This window comes from Molossus molossus, unplaced genomic scaffold (assembly GCF_014108415.1).
Source record: "Molossus molossus isolate mMolMol1 unplaced genomic scaffold, mMolMol1.p scaffold_m16_p_28, whole genome shotgun sequence".
NCBI classification, from domain to species: Eukaryota; Metazoa; Chordata; class Mammalia; order Chiroptera; family Molossidae; genus Molossus; species Molossus molossus.
Genome location: NW_023425364.1, coordinates 184,997 through 201,794, shown reverse-complemented (window position 1 = coordinate 201,794; position 16,798 = coordinate 184,997). Strand labels below are relative to the sequence as shown.

The following is a 16,798-nucleotide window of genomic DNA, read 5'->3' as shown; positions in this document are numbered from 1 at the left end:
CGCTGGAACCTTGGCTCGCGGACTACAAGTCCCGGCAGACGCCGCGCCGCGGCGCAAGCTCGGCAGGCGTCCCTTCGCGAGCCTGGCCGAGCTTCCGGGCCCTGTCTCCCCCATTGTCTGGCCAGCAGGGGAGGGGCGGGCGGAGCGCGGGCGTGTCCATTGGTCAGGCGGCGCGTCAGTCGCGCCCTGTGCCCACCCCCTGAAGGCCCCGCCCCGCACGCCCGAGCCCGGGCCGCCTGGCGCACCTCCTGGCGCCCCGCCTGCGCCTCAGGACCGGCGGGGCTGTGCGGCGCATCCTGCGGGCGGCGGCGGCGGCGGCGGCGGCGGCGGCGGCGGGCGCGGCGCCGGCAGACGGACGCAAGATGATGAAGTTTCGGTTCCGGCGACAGGGTGCTGACCCGCAGCGCGAGAAGCTCAAGCAGGAGCTCTTCGCCTTCAACAAGGTGCGGCGGTGGCGGCCCAGGCTGGGTGGGAGGGCGCGGGCCGGGGCCGGGGGCTCGGGGGCCGGAGCCACGTAGGGCCGGGGGGAGGGGGCGCCCGGCTGGAGCGCGGCGCGGGCTTCTCGCCCCCGCCCCGCCCCGCCCCGATCCCGGCGGCGGTGGGTCTCCCTGACTTTCGGGTCTGCCGCTCGGGTCCGGGCCTCGCTGGCCCGGTCTCCGCAGGTCACTGTCTCTGCCCTCCCTCCGGCTGTGGCCGCCTCCCTGTCCTCAGACTTCGCGCGTGTCTGGGGAGGGGGCGTCCCTGCCTCTGTCCCTGCCTGTCTCCTTGTTTCCCATCATCTCTGCCTCGTTCTTCCTCCGTCTCTGTGTCTGCATCTCCGAGGCTCTGCCTGCCTGCCTCCATCTCCGTGTCTCAGCGTGGGTCTCTCGAATTCGCACTCTGTTTTCACCCCTCTTTGGGGGCTCCTCCGCGTCCCTGCCAGCCCTTGGGGCTGCCCTGGGCAGGCGTTTGTTTTGCTTTCACACCCAGGTGGGGCCGGAGGGGTGAGGAGCGGAGGCAGATGTTGGGGGGTGGGGCTGGGAAATCCCTTCCTTGTTCCTCTCCTCCCTCCCCCAGGGCTTCAAGCTCTGCCTTGCTTTCCTCTGCCCTGCGGGGGGCTCCCGGGGCGAGGCCTCGGTGTGCCCAACTGCGCTTCAGATTGTGGGGCCTCAGTTTCCCTTGAATTGGGGCCACCTTTCTCCTTGCTGTGGGCTCTGGCTTCCGGTGCCACTTGGGCCATGCAGCCTAGACAGAGATGGGGGTGGGGGCTGCTGCTCCTTTCTCTCCCTGGGTAGGACAGGAGCAGCAGTGGGGAAGGGCTGCCTTTGGCCCGCGCCCCCCTCTGCCCAGTGTGGGGTAGCTGGCCCCCAGCACGTCCCTTGCTAATTCCAGCCTCAGAGCCCTCTGATGGCAGGGTGCCTCCCTGCGCTTGGGAATCTGAGTTGTCACCCCTGTCGCGCAGGGGAGAACATTGAGGCTCAGAGAGGGGCCATGACTTACCCAGAGTCGCAGTTGGAGCTGGGTCACTTTGTCCTTGCGTCCCCTCATTGGTAGGGATTTAACTTTAGCTTTGAAGGGCTGCTGTGGTCCAGGAGGAGACTTTTGTCCAGGACGAAGCACCAGGACAGTTCTTGGAGCAGGCAGGGTTTCTGAGTTGGTGGCAACACTCAGTTGCCAAGAACCTGCCAGCAGCCTGCAGGGCCTAGAAGGAAGGCGCTCCCAGATGGCCCCTTCCTGTGCTGGTGGGCAAGAGGGTGAGCCTTTGTGAGGTGAGAGAAGGATGGTGGTGGGACAGGCACTGAGCTAAGGTGTCACTTCCTCAGCCAGTGATTGAGGTGTGAAGTGGGGACCTACAGACAGATGGTGGAGAGGCTTAGAGGCCTGGCCCCCCCGGCTGGCCCCAGCTTGACACCCACTAAGGAGTTTGAGGCCCCATTCTGAGTGGGCAGCAGTGGCAGAAGTGAGGTGGTCTTGGGCAGGGCCTGGCTCATCAGAGTTGGTGGTAAGTGATCGTTAGAAAATAGACCCCAAAAATAAAAAAGAGAGAGAATGGACCCCCATTTCCCTAGTGGAGGGGAAGGGGCAGGGGCAAACATCAATTTTGAACTAAGTCTTGGGTCCACATCCCAGCCCTGTCTACAAGTTTCCTGTGGGATGTCCACTGTTATGTCAACAAATACTGATCTCCTACGGTGTGTGAGTTCTTCTAGGTGCTAGGGACACTGTAGTGGCCCAAAGGGACAAATACCTCTTCACCAAGGGGTCTGTGTTCTAGTGGGGGAGGCAGGGAAAAGCCAAAACAAAAGAGTGAACTCTGCAGCAGTCTGATGGTGGCCAGTACTATGGATAAGTTGAAGCGGGGGTGGGGGTGGGGGGTGCTTGGAGCATGTGAGCAGGACGGCTGCTATACGCAGGGTGGCTTAGGGGCCCTCTGAGTTGACCTGAACTGAGGCCTGAGTGACAGACAGAAGCCTGCAATGGGGGAGTGCTGGGTGAAGCAAATCCTAGGTAGAGGGATAGTAGGTGCAGAGGTCCTGAGGCAGGAACCTGCCTAGTAAATTGGAGGAGATCAAAGGCCACTGGGCCTGGAGTCGGATTAGCTGGGGAGAGGGGGAGGAGGAAGATGGGCCAGATGTGGGGATTTAGCTTTGACCGAGGTAGCTGGGAGCCTGGGGACAGGAGGGTTCCTGAGAAGAGGAGGGGTGTGGCCAGACACAGGTCCAGATTGGAATGGCAGTGCTGGTGGGAAAAGGAGTTGCCCCCGACCTTCAGCCAAATGGCACCTGTGTCCTTAAGTGGACTCACTGCTCCCAGTGCCCAGATGGGAAACTGAGGCTTACAGAGTGCCGTAACTAGCCCCAGGCCAAGCCAGCTGTCCAGAGGGTTCAGTCCCTGCCTGGATGGACCGAGGCAGGAGGGAGGCTGGGGCAACTGGCCTGGGGATCAGGGCTTCTTTTTTTTTTAAGAAAGAGATGGAAACATCAGTTTGACAGAGAAACATTAATCAGTTGCCCCAGCTAGGGGTCAAACCCTTAACGTAGGTATATGTCCTGACTGGGAATGGAACCCGCGACATTTTGGTGTACAGGACGACGCTCCAACCAACTGAGCCACCTGGCCAGGGTGATTAAGGTTTCTTACAAAATGTGTGTCTTGCTGAGGGAGTGGGCAGGAGGTACCTGTGACCTACAGGTGGTATCCCACATTGGTGTTGAGGGCATGGGGTTGGGGGTGTAGGCTTTCCAGGGAGAGCCCCCCAGCTAGGCCTTGGGACTAGATGAACTTTTTGGGTGGGTGGGCAATGGAAGAAAGCTCAAGCTGGGCTGGTGGGGCAGGGACCAGTCTGCCGCTGGGACTGGCCCTGCCAGGAGCAGAGGACCCGGTGGGAGTCATTCCCTTAGTACCACCAACGCACAGGCCCTCTTCACACCATCCCCACCATGATGGGGTGGGGCTCATGCTGCTCAGTTTCCAGCTGGGGAACCCAAGTCTGGGGGTGGGTGACACCTTTGGGGACTGAGCAGGAAGCACCTCTGGCCTCTCCCTGTCTCTGACTCTGGGGGTTGGGGGGATTGTCAAGAGCCTCTGCCTAGATGACCGTGGGTGTTGGCCTCTGACCTCCACGTGGGGCCTGTGTTTGGGGGGTGCCATGGACTTCACGAGGGACCCCAGACAGCATGGCACCTCACCTGCTTCAGTTTGTGCCTCTAGGAATGAGGTGCCGAGCCCCTCCCCCTGGGGCAGGTGGTGCCCACTCGGAGCCTTGTTCTTCCTGGTTGTTGTTAGAGCCCTGCACACAGCCTCTGGTGGGGCCCAGGGGCTCAGACCCTTCCATACCAACTGCAGGCACGGTTGCCCGTTTCCCAGTTGGGGACACAGACACAGAGCACGGGTTGGACCCAGCTAGAGCCCTGGTGTACAGCAGTGGCGGAGCCTGAAGGCTGCCTTGGGTGGGCCTTGGGGTGGGCCAGGGGCAGTGGTGCCTGTGCAAGTGCCCTCCCCTCCCCCACAGACCGTGGAGCATGGCTTCCCCAACCAGCCCAGCGCCCTGGCCTTCGACCCCGAGCTTCGAATCATGGCCATTGGCACCAGGTCCGGGGCCGTCAAGATGTATCCTTTGCCCTGGATGGTTCGGCTCAGCGGTTAGTTGGCCCAAGGACTGGAGAGTCACAGGTTCGATTCCTGGTCAAGGGCACATACCTGGGTTGCAGGTTCGATACCAGCCCTGGTTGGGTCATGCGGGAGGCACCCAGTTGATGTCTCTCTCTCACTTCAATGTTTCTCTCTCTCTCTTCCTCTCCCTCCCTCCTTCCTACTCTATCTAAAAATCAATGGAAAAATATCCTCGGGTGAGGATTTAAAAAAAAAGGATCCTTTGCTAGACATAGCCTTCGGGCTCTGAGGACCTCTTGCTTGCAGCTCCCTGGGTGCTGGGCTCCTTGGGCAGGGCACAGCCCGGGAGGCCGTGGAAGGGTCTGGATTCTGGCGGAGGCTGGTGCAGCTTCTGCCCGGAGATACCTCCTCACAGAGAATGGGCTGGGGGTGGGGTCCAGCTTGCAGTGGCCACAGCTGTCCCTCACTGTGTTGCAGCCAGCCAGTTACCTAGGCTACTGTGCGATTGATTGTCCCAGCAACTGACTGGAGTGGCTGGTCCAGGGACAGCCAATCTTGGTACCTGTCAAGGATGGTGAGCGGGCCAGGGTCATACCGTGGGCCTTTCCCTGGTGGCTGTAACACATAATGTGTATGAATGTGAGATCCACGTTCAGCTGAGGCTGGGGGCAGTGCCAGGCTCCGCGTGGTGAGGGAGCTCAGCCCCCACCTGGATGCTGGCGGCCGCACAATGAGCTGTGTGTGCTGTACAAAGCAGGCATTTTCCCCGGGAGCTCGGGTGGGGTGGAGGCCAGCGGACAGCTGAAGGCCTTCTTGCCTGGTGTGGAGCATCCCACCTCCACTGCCGGAAGTGAGGCCCCCACACTCAGGGAAGCTGAGGTGCGTGTGTCTGGTGGCTGCTTGGTGTGGGGTGCCCCGCCACCCCTCCTCACGTGACCCACTGGGTCTCAGCATCCTCATCAGGGACATTGGGTGACACAAAATGAATGAGTGCCTGTCAAGGGGAGAGGAGGGGAGGGACGGGACAGGGTACTGGCCAGACAGGGCTGGGCCTCTGGGCCTGCCGTTGGTGAGCTTACCTGTACTGGGTGTGGCTGGGCCGGATGCTCCCAGCCCTCAAGGTGCTGCCCTGCCCCACCTGTGTCTGGTGTTCCTGTAATTGGTGTTTCCTGGTGCCACGTGCCATTCGTTTCTGTTACCTCTCGAGCTGCCTGCCTTGTGTCCTGGTCTTGCTTGGGCATGGGCTTCTCGTGCTTACAAAGAACCTGTTGGCCCCTCCTTCCTGCCCCAAACCACCCCTGGGCTGGGAAACTGAGGCTTGAGAAGAAAGCCTTGGACACAGAAGCCGCCCCTCCCCCCGTCTCCTTGGCGACTCTGGTTCCTGCCCAGCACTCCTGCCCCTTCTTTTGTCCTCTCTTCTGTGTTCTCCCAGCTCCTGCGGGGAATCCTAACTCCAGCTCCAAGCAACGGCTTGGCTCCTGCATTGTCCCCAGGACATTGCTGACCTCTCCCTTGCCCTCCCTCTAGGGGCCCGCTAGGCCTGCCTGTCCACTGTCAAACCTGGACTTTCTGGGACTCTGGGACTGATGCCAGGCACTTGAAGCAGGTCACCCAACCTCTTTAACCCCTGTGTGCTGGTTTGTAGAATGGACAGACCTCGGTCTCTCCTCTCTCTCGGTGGGGGCCGCTGCCTGCCTGCCCCCGAGGGAAGTTGGTTTCCTTGCCCATGGCTAGAATTGGGCCTGGAGCTGTGGGAGAAGCAGCCTGGACTGTCCTCTGCCTCGGGCTTTCCTGCCCAGGCCTGGCATCTCTGTTTGTGTGATCTAGCCGGCAAGGCCAGCTCTCGTGCACACGGACACACAGAGTGGAGCCCTGGCCGTGTGCCAGGCCTGGGCCAAGTGCGCTGAGCATGTTTTATTCTCACTTGCCCTGTGTCGGCTCTGTGGCTGGGAGTCACACCCCATTTGACACGTGAAGGTGTGGAGGTTGTGCCACAGCAGGAGCTGAGGAGCCTGCACTCTGAGCTCAAGGATAACTTGGGGGTGCAGGACAGTGCTTCAGGGCAGGGGCCCACCTACACGTTGGAGGGCTCCTGGATAGGCAGGCTGGCTGGGACCTATCTCATTGGTCCTGGAGGAGGAGGCTCGGGCATCTCAGCCTGTATCTGCTGCTTTCTGCCCTTGACCTGTTGCCCTTAGCTATGGCGCACCTGGTGTGGAATTCACGGGCCTGCACCGAGAAACGGCCACGGTCACCCAGATGCACTTCTTGCCTGGCCAGGTGAGCCTCTGCCCTCGCCAACTGGCTTGTGGGCCCTAGGTCCCTCCCCCTTCCCAGTCCCACCAGCCCAGTCTTGACCGCAGTGCACCTACTAGGGCCGCCTTCTGACCCTGCTGGATGACAGTAGCCTGCACCTCTGGGAGATCGTCCACCATAATGGCTGTGCCCGCCTGGAGGAAGCGCTTAGCTTTCAGCTGCCCAGTCGGCTGGGCTTTGATGGTGCAAGGTACTGGTGGACGTGGCTGGGGCCCGCTGCTGGGCATGGGGGAGCCAGCCTGGCAAAGGTGTGGTGGGATTGGGGAGCTGCCTAGGGGCTGGGGTTTAGGGGCGGGTGCACTGAGCTTAGCCTGGGTCCCAGAAGGCAGCATTTGGACTCCTCACCACTGAGAAGTGCTGTGCGGACTTGGTAGGTGTTAGAAAGGAAGTTGCAGCCGAGCCTGAGGGGAGCAGGTGAGGTTGTGTTACAGAACCGCAGCAGGATGGGGAGTATGCTGTGTCCTGGACTTCCCATACCTGACGGGTGGCCCTGCGCTCCGCCGTGGGGGAGGTGTCTGTGGTGTGGTGCAGGTCTGGCTGAGCTCACAGTAGCCAGGATCCCCCGGTGCCTCTAGTTGGGGGTGGGTGACAGGCCATGGTGTGTTCAGGGGAAAGGGCATGTTTGGGGCATGGAGGGTCCTGCCAGGCTGTGCTATGTGAGGTGCTGACAGGGGGCTCCAGGGCAGTGAGGTGTCCTGGACCTCCCAGTCCTGGTTTAGGTAATAGCCTGCTTCCGTCCTCCTGAGAGGAGGTGGGGGCAGGGGCTTGGGAGCCCGTCTCCAAGGCCTGGGAACCTACATTGATCCCTCTCCCCACTGACATGCTGACGTTCTTATGAATAATTGAGTAAGGTAGTTACGATGCTACCACCGTTGCCTTCCCAGCTCCCCTGCCCCCTGGATAGTCAGGCTTGGTGAGAGCAGAGGGGCCATAACTCTGACAGCAGCAGCTTGCCAGCACCCCTGCGCCCTCCTCAGCGGGTAGCAGGGCCACATCCTCACCCCCTCCCCTCGTCTCCCATAGTGGCCCACCCACCCTTGCCCACGTCACAGTGGTCCTGCTGGTGGCGGCTGGCAACATGGCAGCCCTGGGCACTGAGGGCGGCAGCATCTTCTTCCTGGATGTTTCCACCTTGATGCTGATTGAGGGTCAGACCCTGGGCCCCGACGAGGTTCTGCGAAGGTGAGAGGCAGGCAGACTTCCCATGCCCACCGTGCCTGGGCAGCGCTCCTGCTGGCTCACCTGTGCCCCCTCCGCAGTTTACCAGATGACTACCGGTGCGGGAAGGCCTTGGGCCCTGTGGAGTCCCTGCAGGGACACCTGCGGGACCCCACCAGGATCCTCATTGGCTACAGCCGGGGCCTGCTGGTCATCTGGAACCAGGCAGCTCAGTGTGCAGACCGCGTCTTCCTGGGGAACCAGGTTTGTGTGGGAGACGGTGCCCACAGCCAGGGCCCCTGCTGTGGCCCCCTCCCTCATCCCGTCTGCCTGCCCACAGCAGCTGGAGAGCCTGTGTTGGGAGCGCAGTGGCAGCACGCTGGTCAGCTCGCACAGCGATGGCAGCTACGCCATCTGGTCCGCGGAAGCCGGCAGCTCCCCAGTGATGCAGCCTGCAGTGGCCACCATGCCCTACGGTGAGCGCGGGGCTGTCGAGGCAGCCCTCCGGCCGAGCAGTCTTGGTGGGCGGTCCATCCCGAGCTCAGGCACTCATGCTGCCTGGCCTTGTGGGCATCCCGGGGGACTTGTTTGGAGGTGGCAGTGCCAAGCCAACTCTGCAGAGGCCACGCCCCTCTCCTGCTGAGGGTGCATGGTTAAGGCAGTGGGCTTTCCCCTTGGGGAGGCAGAAGGCAGCTTTGAGGTGGAGAGTGACGTGGGCAGGATGGGAGACAGGGTGAGAAGTTGGACCTGAGGCTCTTCTGGCCCTGGGAAGCAAATGAGCCTGACACTGTCCCATCTCTCCAGGCCCCTTCCCCTGCAAAGCCATCAACAAGATTCTCTGGCGAAACTGTGAATCTGGGTAGGTGGGGAGCCGGGTCTCAGATGTGGGTCGGGGCTGCGTCTGGCTGGGGCAGAGGCTGGGCTCTGGGCTCAGGGCTGCCCTGTGATGCTCTCTGGGTTGGGCCCAGGTGGTTCACACGGCCCCCACCCCTGTATAGGGGCCACTTTATCATCTTCAGCGGTGGCATGCCCCGTGCCAGCTATGGTGACCGCCACTGTGTGAGTGTGCTCCGGGCCGGCACTCTGGTGACACTGGACTTCACCTCCCGCGTCATCGACTTCTTCACTGTGCACAGCACGAGGCCGGAGGATGGTGTGTTGCCCCCCCCCCACCCTGTGCTCAGTGTGGCCTGTGGCCATGCTCTCACCCTGCTCCGCCCCACAGAGTTCGATGAGCCCCAGGCCTTGGCGGTGCTGCTCGAAGAAGAGCTGGTGGTGCTGGACCTGCAGATGCCCGGCTGGCCCGTCGTGCCTGCCCCGTACCTGGCCCCACTGCACTCGTCCGCCATCACCTGCTCCGCCCACGTTGCCAATGTCCCTGCCAAGCTGTGGGCCCGCATTGTGAGCGCTGGTGAACAGCAGAGCCCCCAGCCTGCCTCCAGTGCCCCGGTGTGTGCCTGGGCTTCTCGCAGGGTCGGACCTTGGGGAGGGAGGGTGTTCCTCTGAAGGGCACTGCCCAGGCACACCTGGCAGTGCAGGTCCTGGATGCCAAGCCCAGGGTGAAGGGGAGAACACATTTGTCCTGCATTCCGCTGATGCCTGCCCCCTCTTCTCCCAGAGCTGGCCTATCACTGGGGGCCGGAACCTGGCCCAGGAACCGTCTCAGCGAGGGCTGCTGCTGACTGGGTAGGGCAGACGAGTCCCATGGCCACAGCCGTGGCACTTGTGTGTGTGTGCCTGTGGCAAGTTGGGCCTGGCACAGCCCATGAGAGCCTGGCCTGGAACACGTGGGCACTGACCTGCCCAGTGGCCCCGGGCTGGCCTCTGGTGGGACCCGTCACCCCCTTCAGTAGGGTGGGTTGGGGTTGTAGCTTCCCTAGACCCTGGTTCAAGCCCCTCCCTGCCCTGCCTTTTGGCCTGGAACTGAGCTCCACCCACCAAGCCTGCCGTGGGACCGGAAAATCTGGGCTAGCCCGTGCTGAGCTGCTCAGTGCAGGTGCTGGAGGGCCTGGCCTGGGCCTGGCGGGTGCTGACGTGCCCGGTGACTCAGTCCTCACTTCCTACCCTGCCTCTGCTGCCTGCCTGTGCTGGGAATCCTGACTCCACCTCCCCTCTCCTGCTTGGAACTGTCAGCCGCCGCTCTCAGGGCTGCTGGAGGCTTCCCATCCAGTCCCACACTCAGGCTCCTTCTCGTGGCGGGTTCCACCTGGGGCTGCACCCCGACTCGCCTGCTCCCCCGCCCTCGCTTCCTTCTGGCCCCCAGCCTTCCTACTGTTGCCTCAGCTGGTCCCTCTGCTCTGTGACCAGCTGCCTCCTGACTGCTGCCTCTGGATGACCCAGTGAGGGCAGCCCCGTGCTTTGCTCACCTTCCGTGTCCTGCTCCTCACACTGGTGGGTTTCCACCGCCTCGCCCTGTTTGAAGGGCTTAGGTCCATGTGGCCTGGCAAACAGTAGGTGCTTACGGTGCTTTGGCCCTTGCTGTGTGCAGTAGGGGCCAGGCCAGCATGAGGCTTAGGCAGGAGGTGCTCAGTGAGCGGCGCTGGGCGAGGGGAGCGGTGTGGGCCTGATGGCTCCCTCCCTGCAGCCACGAGGATGGCGCTGTGCGGTTCTGGGACGCCTCTGGCGTGGCGCTGCGGCCGCTGTACAAGCTGAGCACAGCTGGCCTCTTCCAGACGGACTGTGAGCACGCCGACAGCCTGGCCCAGGCCACGGAGGACGACTGGCCGCCCTTCCGCAAGGTGGGCCCCGGCCCTGGCCCCAGGAGCCCGGTCCTGGCTCTGCCCTTTGTCCTCACTCCCTCCTACTTCCCAGGTGGGCTGCTTTGACCCCTACAGTGATGACCCCCGGCTTGGCGTGCAGAAGGTGGCACTCTGCAAGTACACCGCGCAGATGGTGGTGGCCGGCACTGCGGGCCAGGTGAGCCTGCGGCGGCTGCGGACTACAGGTTTGGGGGGGTTTGGGAAGAGGTAGCCTGAACTGGAGGGTTAGGTGACGTGGTAGAGGGCCTGGCATGGGCAAAAGCCCAGAGGTGGGAACGGGGCCCCAGCTGGGCTGGCTGGTCAGGCCAACCAGGGAGGTGGGCCTGCTGTGGGCCTCAAGCCCAGGCTCTGGCTGTAGGAACCCTGGAGGGCCGGGGCCAGGCCTGGAGCAGACGTTAGATGAGCCCTGGGAGGGCAGGAACCAGCAGGTCTTTCGGTACTGTGCCTTCAGCACTCAGAGTATACAGAAGGAGCTCAATGTGTGCTTATTGCTAAAGGGGAGACAGGTGTGGTGACGGTGGGGTACTGACTAGCGGGCAGAGACCAGTGGATCTGGCCACCACTGTGCCTCAGTGCAGGCCCTGCGCACGCAGGCACCTAGTAAGCGCTGCTTCAGCAGGCAGAGTGGAGACAGGCCTGGGGCCCCTGGCAGTGCCTCTGCAGGCAGGTAGGGCAGGTGGTGCCGCCCTCCTGCTGATGTCCCCTGGCTGTGGCTCAGGTGCTGGTGCTGGAGCTCAGCGACGTGCCTTCGGAGCAGGCAGTCAGCGTGGCCAGTGTGGACCTCCTCCAGGACCGAGAGGGCTTCACGTGGAAGGGCCACGAGCGGCTGAGCCCGCGCACAGGGCCCTTGCCCTGGCCTGCTGGCTTCCAGCCCCGCGTGCTGGTGCAGTGCCTGCCGCCTGCCGCTGTCACTGCCGTCACGCTTCATGCAGAGTGGAGCCTCGTGGCCTTTGGCACCAGCCACGGCTTTGGCCTCTTCGATTACCAGCGCAAGAGCTCGGTGCTGGCCAGGTGCGTGGGCACGGGCCCGGAGACTCGGGGCGCGGTGTGTACCTCCACTGGCCCCAGTCTCCTGTGGGACCTCTGGTGTTCCCCCACGCCCACCCGGGCCTCAGTTTTCCCTCTAACTTGGCGTGGTGAAGGTGGCTCTCCCTTTCGGCAGCTTCAGCCTTAGTGAAGTGCTGCTGGTGGAGTTCGAGGCCCGCCAGGGGCTGGGTCAGCAGGGCGGTGTGGGCGACGTTCCAGGAGGCTGCTGTGTGGCACAGCTGGCGCCTGTCTGCCCCCAGGTGCACTCTTCACCCCAACGACTCCCTGGCCATGGAGGGGCCGCTGTCCCGGGTGAAGTCGCTCAAGAAGTCACTGCGCCAGTCCTTCCGGCGCATCCGTAAGAGCCGGGTCTCGGGCAAGAAGCGGGCTGCTAATACCAACAGCAAGGTGAGCTGGGGCCAGGTGGCCTGGAGTCCTGTGCTGCTCATGGTCTGTGCCCACCCCTCAGCAGCCCCAGCCCCTGGACGGTCAGCGAGGGGTGCTGGGGCGAGAGACGGTGTCCCCCAGCCCCTGGACGGTCAGGTGGGCTGGAGAGCGAGGGGTGCTGGGGCAAGGCTGAGGGGGGAGACGGTGTCCAGTTGCAGGAGGCCAACGCGCAGCTAGCGGAGCAGGCCTGCCCCCACGACGTGGAGATGACGCCTGTGCAGCGCCGCATCGAGCCCCGCTCGGCCGATGACTCCCTCTCGGGCGTGGTGCGCTGCCTCTACTTTGCGGACACGTTTCTCCGAGATGGTGAGGCCAGGGAAGGGACAGGGCTGCAGAAATGGGCCTCGCTGGCTACCCAGGAAATGGGCAGTGGGGTGGGGGTGGGGCAGCATCTTCCAGGGCGTTGGAAAGTGTTACTAGGTGCTGACTGTGTCAGTGACAGGGTCCCCGGCCACCCACACATTTCCCCTGCAGTTTCTCATGGCACAGGGTTGGGGAGCCAGCAGGCCCTGAGACCCGAGAGCTCAGGTTTGGAGGAGAGTGTGGGGTCTGCCAGTGCCGAGACCCTGAGGTGGCCATGTTGGGGGATGGCCCGCGGTCTGTCCAGTGCGGGGCGGGGGGTGGTTCCGGGGGTGCTGTCCACCTTGCTCAGGAACTGGCTTCCACCCCAGTGGCTGGGCCCTGAGAGCACCCTGCCTGGAGACGAGGTCGTCAGGTTTATTGAGTAATTCGTGAACTGACTTTTAACTCGTATAATCAGGGCTTTAACCACATGCAAAAATAGAGTGGCCCCCCACACCTCACCTGCTGCTGCCACTGCCCACCCTGCCGTGGCTGGAGGGTTTCCCTGGTGCCCACACTGACCCCTGGGAGCCCACACTGACCCCTGGGAGCCCACACTGCAGCCCTGGTGCCCACACTGACCCCTGGGAGCCCACACTGACCCCTGGGAGCCCACACTGCAGCCTTGGTGCCCACACTGACCCCTGGGAGCCTGCACTGACCCTCATCTCACCTGGTCCACGGGCGGCTGTCTCCATTCTTCTCAGAGGCCTTTCTGTGGTTGGTGCTGTGGCATTTCACTGATGTTTCTTAGTCTCTGAGCCTGAGAGGGGCCCCCTCTAGTGGTGTGTGTCTGTCGAGAGCCTTTTGTCCAGGGGACTTTCCCACTGTGTGGATGTGGCAGCCACACGGGGCTCTGCTTGTCCGTGTGCCCCAGTCCCTGTGAGGAGGCCCATGGGGCTGTTTCTAGCCAGCTGGGCGTTGGGGTGTCCGCTGCTCGCTGACTTGACGCTGGGGTGTGGCTCCCCCTGATGGTGGTTGCTGAGGTCATCCATTCATCGGGGTGCACGGCTGTGACTGCTGGCCCACCTTGGCTCCTGGGTCTCAGCTCGGATCCTCCACTAGAGGCTCAGCTCCCCCAGGGAGAGGACGTGAGATGGCTCAGTCTGCTCCAGCCCAGGCCTGGGACTCCGTGTCTGACTGCACACGGAGGACTCCCTGAGTGCGTGGGGGTGCACTTTTGGGGTGAGGGCCCTGCTCTGAGGGTGTTGCCAGGGCTGGTGACGGGTGTGGGGCCAGAAGGGAGTTGGGACTCTGATGGGGCTGCGGGTGCAGTGGGAAGGGCTTGGAGAGCTCCGGTCTCCTCAGGGGGGTTGCACCCCAGGCTCTGACTGGGGTCAGCAGCACAAGGCAGGCGAGGTCGCCCTGGTCAGTGGGACAGGAGAGAATGGCCTTGGGCCCCGAGCTCCAGGGGAGGGGAGCCTGCCGGGCACGGCAGATGCCCGCTCACCGGCCTGTCGCCCACAGCAGCCCACCATGGGCCCACCATGTGGGCGGGCACCAACTCAGGCTCTGTGTTTGCCTACGCACTGGAGGTGCCAGCCGCAGGGGCAGGCAGTGAGAAGCGGCCCGAGCGGGCGGTGGAGGCGGTGCTGGGCAAGGAGGTGCAGCTGATGCACCGTGCGCCCGTGGTGGCCATTGCTGTGCTGGACGGGCGTGGCCGTCCATTGCCGGAGCCCTACGAGGCCGCGCAGGACCTGGCCCAGGCGCCGGACATGCAGGGCGGCCACGCGGTGCTCATCGCCTCCGAGGAGCAGTTTAAGGTGAGCCACTGCGCAGACCTCCAGGCTCCCGCCTCCTAGGCACCACTGGACCCCATCCCCTGCCTGCTGACACCCCAAGACTCCACTCAGCCAGAGAGGTGCCCCTAAAGAACCCTGATGACTCCCTTAGCTTGCTGTATTCCTGCAGGGCCCTCCCACCTCACTGAGTCCCCACCAGGACCCCTTGACCCAGTCCTCGGGGCTCTGGGAGGAAGCCATGGTTTGGGGGTATAGCCACTAACCCGCATAACCCAGAGTGACTGCTTTGGGCAGGTTCGCATCGGAGGAGCCCTGTGAAGCCTAGGTCAAGTCTGAGGCGGCAGCTCAGGGGCAGGAGGAGAGGCAGAGGCCAGGGGCTGGGTGTGGACAGGGCCAGGCCCGGCTCATTGGCCACCTCCTGCCGCCAGGTGTTCACACTGCCCAAGGTGAGCGCCAAGACCAAGTTCAAGCTGACAGCCCATGAGGGCTGCCGCGTGCGGAAGGTGGCACTGGCCACATTTGCCAGCGTGGCCTGTGAGGACTACGCCGAGACCTGCCTGGCTTGCCTCACCAACCTGGGCGACGTGCACCTGTTCTCGGTGCCGGGCCTGCGGCCCCAGGTGCACTACTCCTGCATCCGCAAGGAGGATATCAGCGGCATCGCCTCCTGCGTCTTCACGCGCCACGGCCAGGGTGAGGAGGGGCCTTCTGGGGCAGGGGTCCCCGCGGGTCTGCAGGAAGGGCGGGTGGGGGCGGGCCCCTCTGAGGGACGGCCTGGAACGTGTCTCCACATTGCACTGTGCTCCTCCCGCCCACCCAGGTTTCTACCTGATTTCCCCATCGGAGTTTGAACGCTTCTCCCTAAGTGCCCGGAACATCACAGAGCCCCTCTGCTCTCTGGACATCAGCTGGCCGCATGCTGCTGCCCACTCCAGGTACATGGGGTGGGTAGTCCTGGGTCTGGGGGCTGTCACCAAGGCTGGTGTCATCCCCACCCCCGATTCTGCATGGAGCCAGGGTGGCCCTCCCTGGTGTCACCCTTCTCTGGTCCCACGTGTCAGGGATGGGAGGTCAGGGTTTGGCCCTTCGAGCCTTGAGGTGACTGCCTGTGACCCCATCATGGCCTTGTTTCTGCAGCTATAGGCTCCAAGAGTCGCCCAAACTGAGCCCAGCTAACGGGACCCCAGGCATCGTCCTGGCCCCGCAGAGCTGTGCTGGAAGTCCTAACCCTGTCCGCGGCAAAGGAGCTGGTGAGGGGCTCGGTGTGAAATGGGGGTGGGATGCCAGTCAGCTCAGACATCAGGGCAGGCCTCTGCAGGAGGCACCAGAGCTGGAAGCCGAGCAGGGCGTCCCAGGCTGCAGAGGGGTGGGGGTCTGTCACTGGGCTGGTCCCCAGGTACACAGGTGGCCCAGGGTCCTAACAGGCCTGGTCATCTCCTTCCTGCAGACACCCTAGAGCTGCCTGAGGCCACACTCTCGCCTATGTCCATTGACTCAGCCACCAGCGCTGACACTACTCTGGACACGACAGGGGACATCACAGTGGAGGACGTGAAGGATTTCCTGGGGTGAGGTGGGCGGGCAGGATCCACAGGGGGGTGGGGCAGCCCTGGCTCCCCAGCCTACCTCCCCACCCTCCGCCAACCTCATGTCTGAGCTGGGCATGCGGGACCAGGGAGGAGCTTGCCCCAGAGCCTGACGACATCCCCTTCCCCAGTTCTGCAGAGGAAACGGAGAAGAATCTTAGGAACCTGGTAGAAGACGAGGCTCGGGCCTGCGCCATCCTGATTAAATGAGGTGCTGCAGGTCTGGGTCTCCCCGGGGGACCCTGCCCTGGTTTCACACCGAGAATCCTAGCAGGCCTCTGTCAGGACAGCCCTCTCTGAGGCCTGGATGCTCTCCCAGGGTGTCCCCGTGAGGGCTTTGGGGGCCACCCACAGACATGGTTTTCATAGTTCCGTGTTGAAGACAGCGCCACATGGTGTTTGGGGTGAGAGGTGGTGGCAGCTGGGGCTCTGGCGGGCTTGGCCAGCCCGTTTCTGCAGATGAGCTCACCTAGGCATGAAGTTGGGCCCCGCTGGTGAGACTTGGAGAATAGGGCCTGGCCTGAGACTGAGTGGCCACCACTCCAGTCTGTGTGGCCCCAACCAGATCTGAGGCCCATCGTCTGCCCAGCTCCTTGCTGCGTAGGGCCCCACCCACACACCAGGCACAGGCACCCCAGCTCTGTGCCTCAGTGGCAGGGGTGGCCCTACTGCCTACCCTGAAGGAGGCTGAGTAGCCAAGTCACCTGCGCTTTCGGTCTCCCTGGCCTTCGGCTGACCCTTCTTTTCCTCTGCCAGGAAGGCCAGAGCTCACTGGCCACCACCTGCCTTGCTCAGAGCTGGGATCCAGGACCCGTGGCTCCTCCCAGCCCTTCACACAGCCTGGACCTGCCCACCTCAGCCCCAGGGTGTGGGCCTGGCACTCGGGGGGACTCGGACGGCCCCCCTGCAGGCAGCACCTGGGAGCCAGGGTGCCAGAAGGGAGGAAGCGGGGGCTGGCAGCCCTCGCCACCACCTACGCCACACCGCCTTTCTCCCCTCCTTTTGCAAAGATTATTTTTCTAATGTCTGGACTGGACAGTGCCGGGCTAGACACTCATTTCTAAAACTATTTTGGTACTTGTTCCTGGGCTAGCGTGTCCCCCTCACCCCCGGCCTGTACATGAGTGTGTGTGCGCATGCGTGGGTGTGACTGCGAGCTCCCTGGGCACCCAGACGGGCCTGGTCAGGTGTGTGTGTGGGTGGGGGTCAGAATGGGTTTTCCTGTAGACTGTACCTTGGGGGTTTTCTGTCATTTTGTTAACACTAGCACTGTTTTAATATTAAAAATGCTGATTTTTAATATTGAAAATAAAAGCATTTAATATCTTAA

General features: G+C 63.2%; 1 protein-coding gene across 4 annotated transcripts; it reads left to right on the top strand.

Annotated features, from left to right (window-relative positions):
- The first annotated feature begins 253 nt into the window (after positions 1 to 253).
- On the top strand, positions 254 to 16,798 carry LLGL1 (LLGL scribble cell polarity complex component 1). Of its 4 annotated transcripts, none has more exons than XR_004961587.1 (23): positions 254 to 443; positions 3,992 to 4,089; positions 6,291 to 6,372; positions 6,468 to 6,598; positions 7,432 to 7,590; positions 7,668 to 7,830; positions 7,907 to 8,042; positions 8,371 to 8,425; positions 8,565 to 8,719; positions 8,792 to 9,015; positions 9,185 to 9,252; positions 10,151 to 10,304; positions 10,378 to 10,482; positions 11,044 to 11,336; positions 11,612 to 11,759; positions 11,951 to 12,104; positions 13,608 to 13,903; positions 14,311 to 14,575; positions 14,703 to 14,817; positions 15,020 to 15,132; positions 15,330 to 15,455; positions 15,600 to 15,679; positions 16,225 to 16,798. XR_004961587.1 is itself a non-coding variant. In XM_036278393.1 (23 exons), exons 1-22 carry the CDS (start codon positions 363 to 365, stop codon positions 15,676 to 15,678), a joined length of 3,192 nt encoding a protein of 1,063 aa, XP_036134286.1. In that variant the 5' UTR covers positions 254 to 362; the 3' UTR covers position 15,679; positions 16,225 to 16,798. The 4 variants fall into 4 exon arrangements, 3 of the variants coding, with proteins under 3 accessions (XP_036134286.1, XP_036134285.1, XP_036134284.1); XM_036278393.1 differs by having other exon boundaries at positions 13,611 to 13,903; positions 15,330 to 15,450; XM_036278392.1 differs by having other exon boundaries at positions 15,330 to 15,450.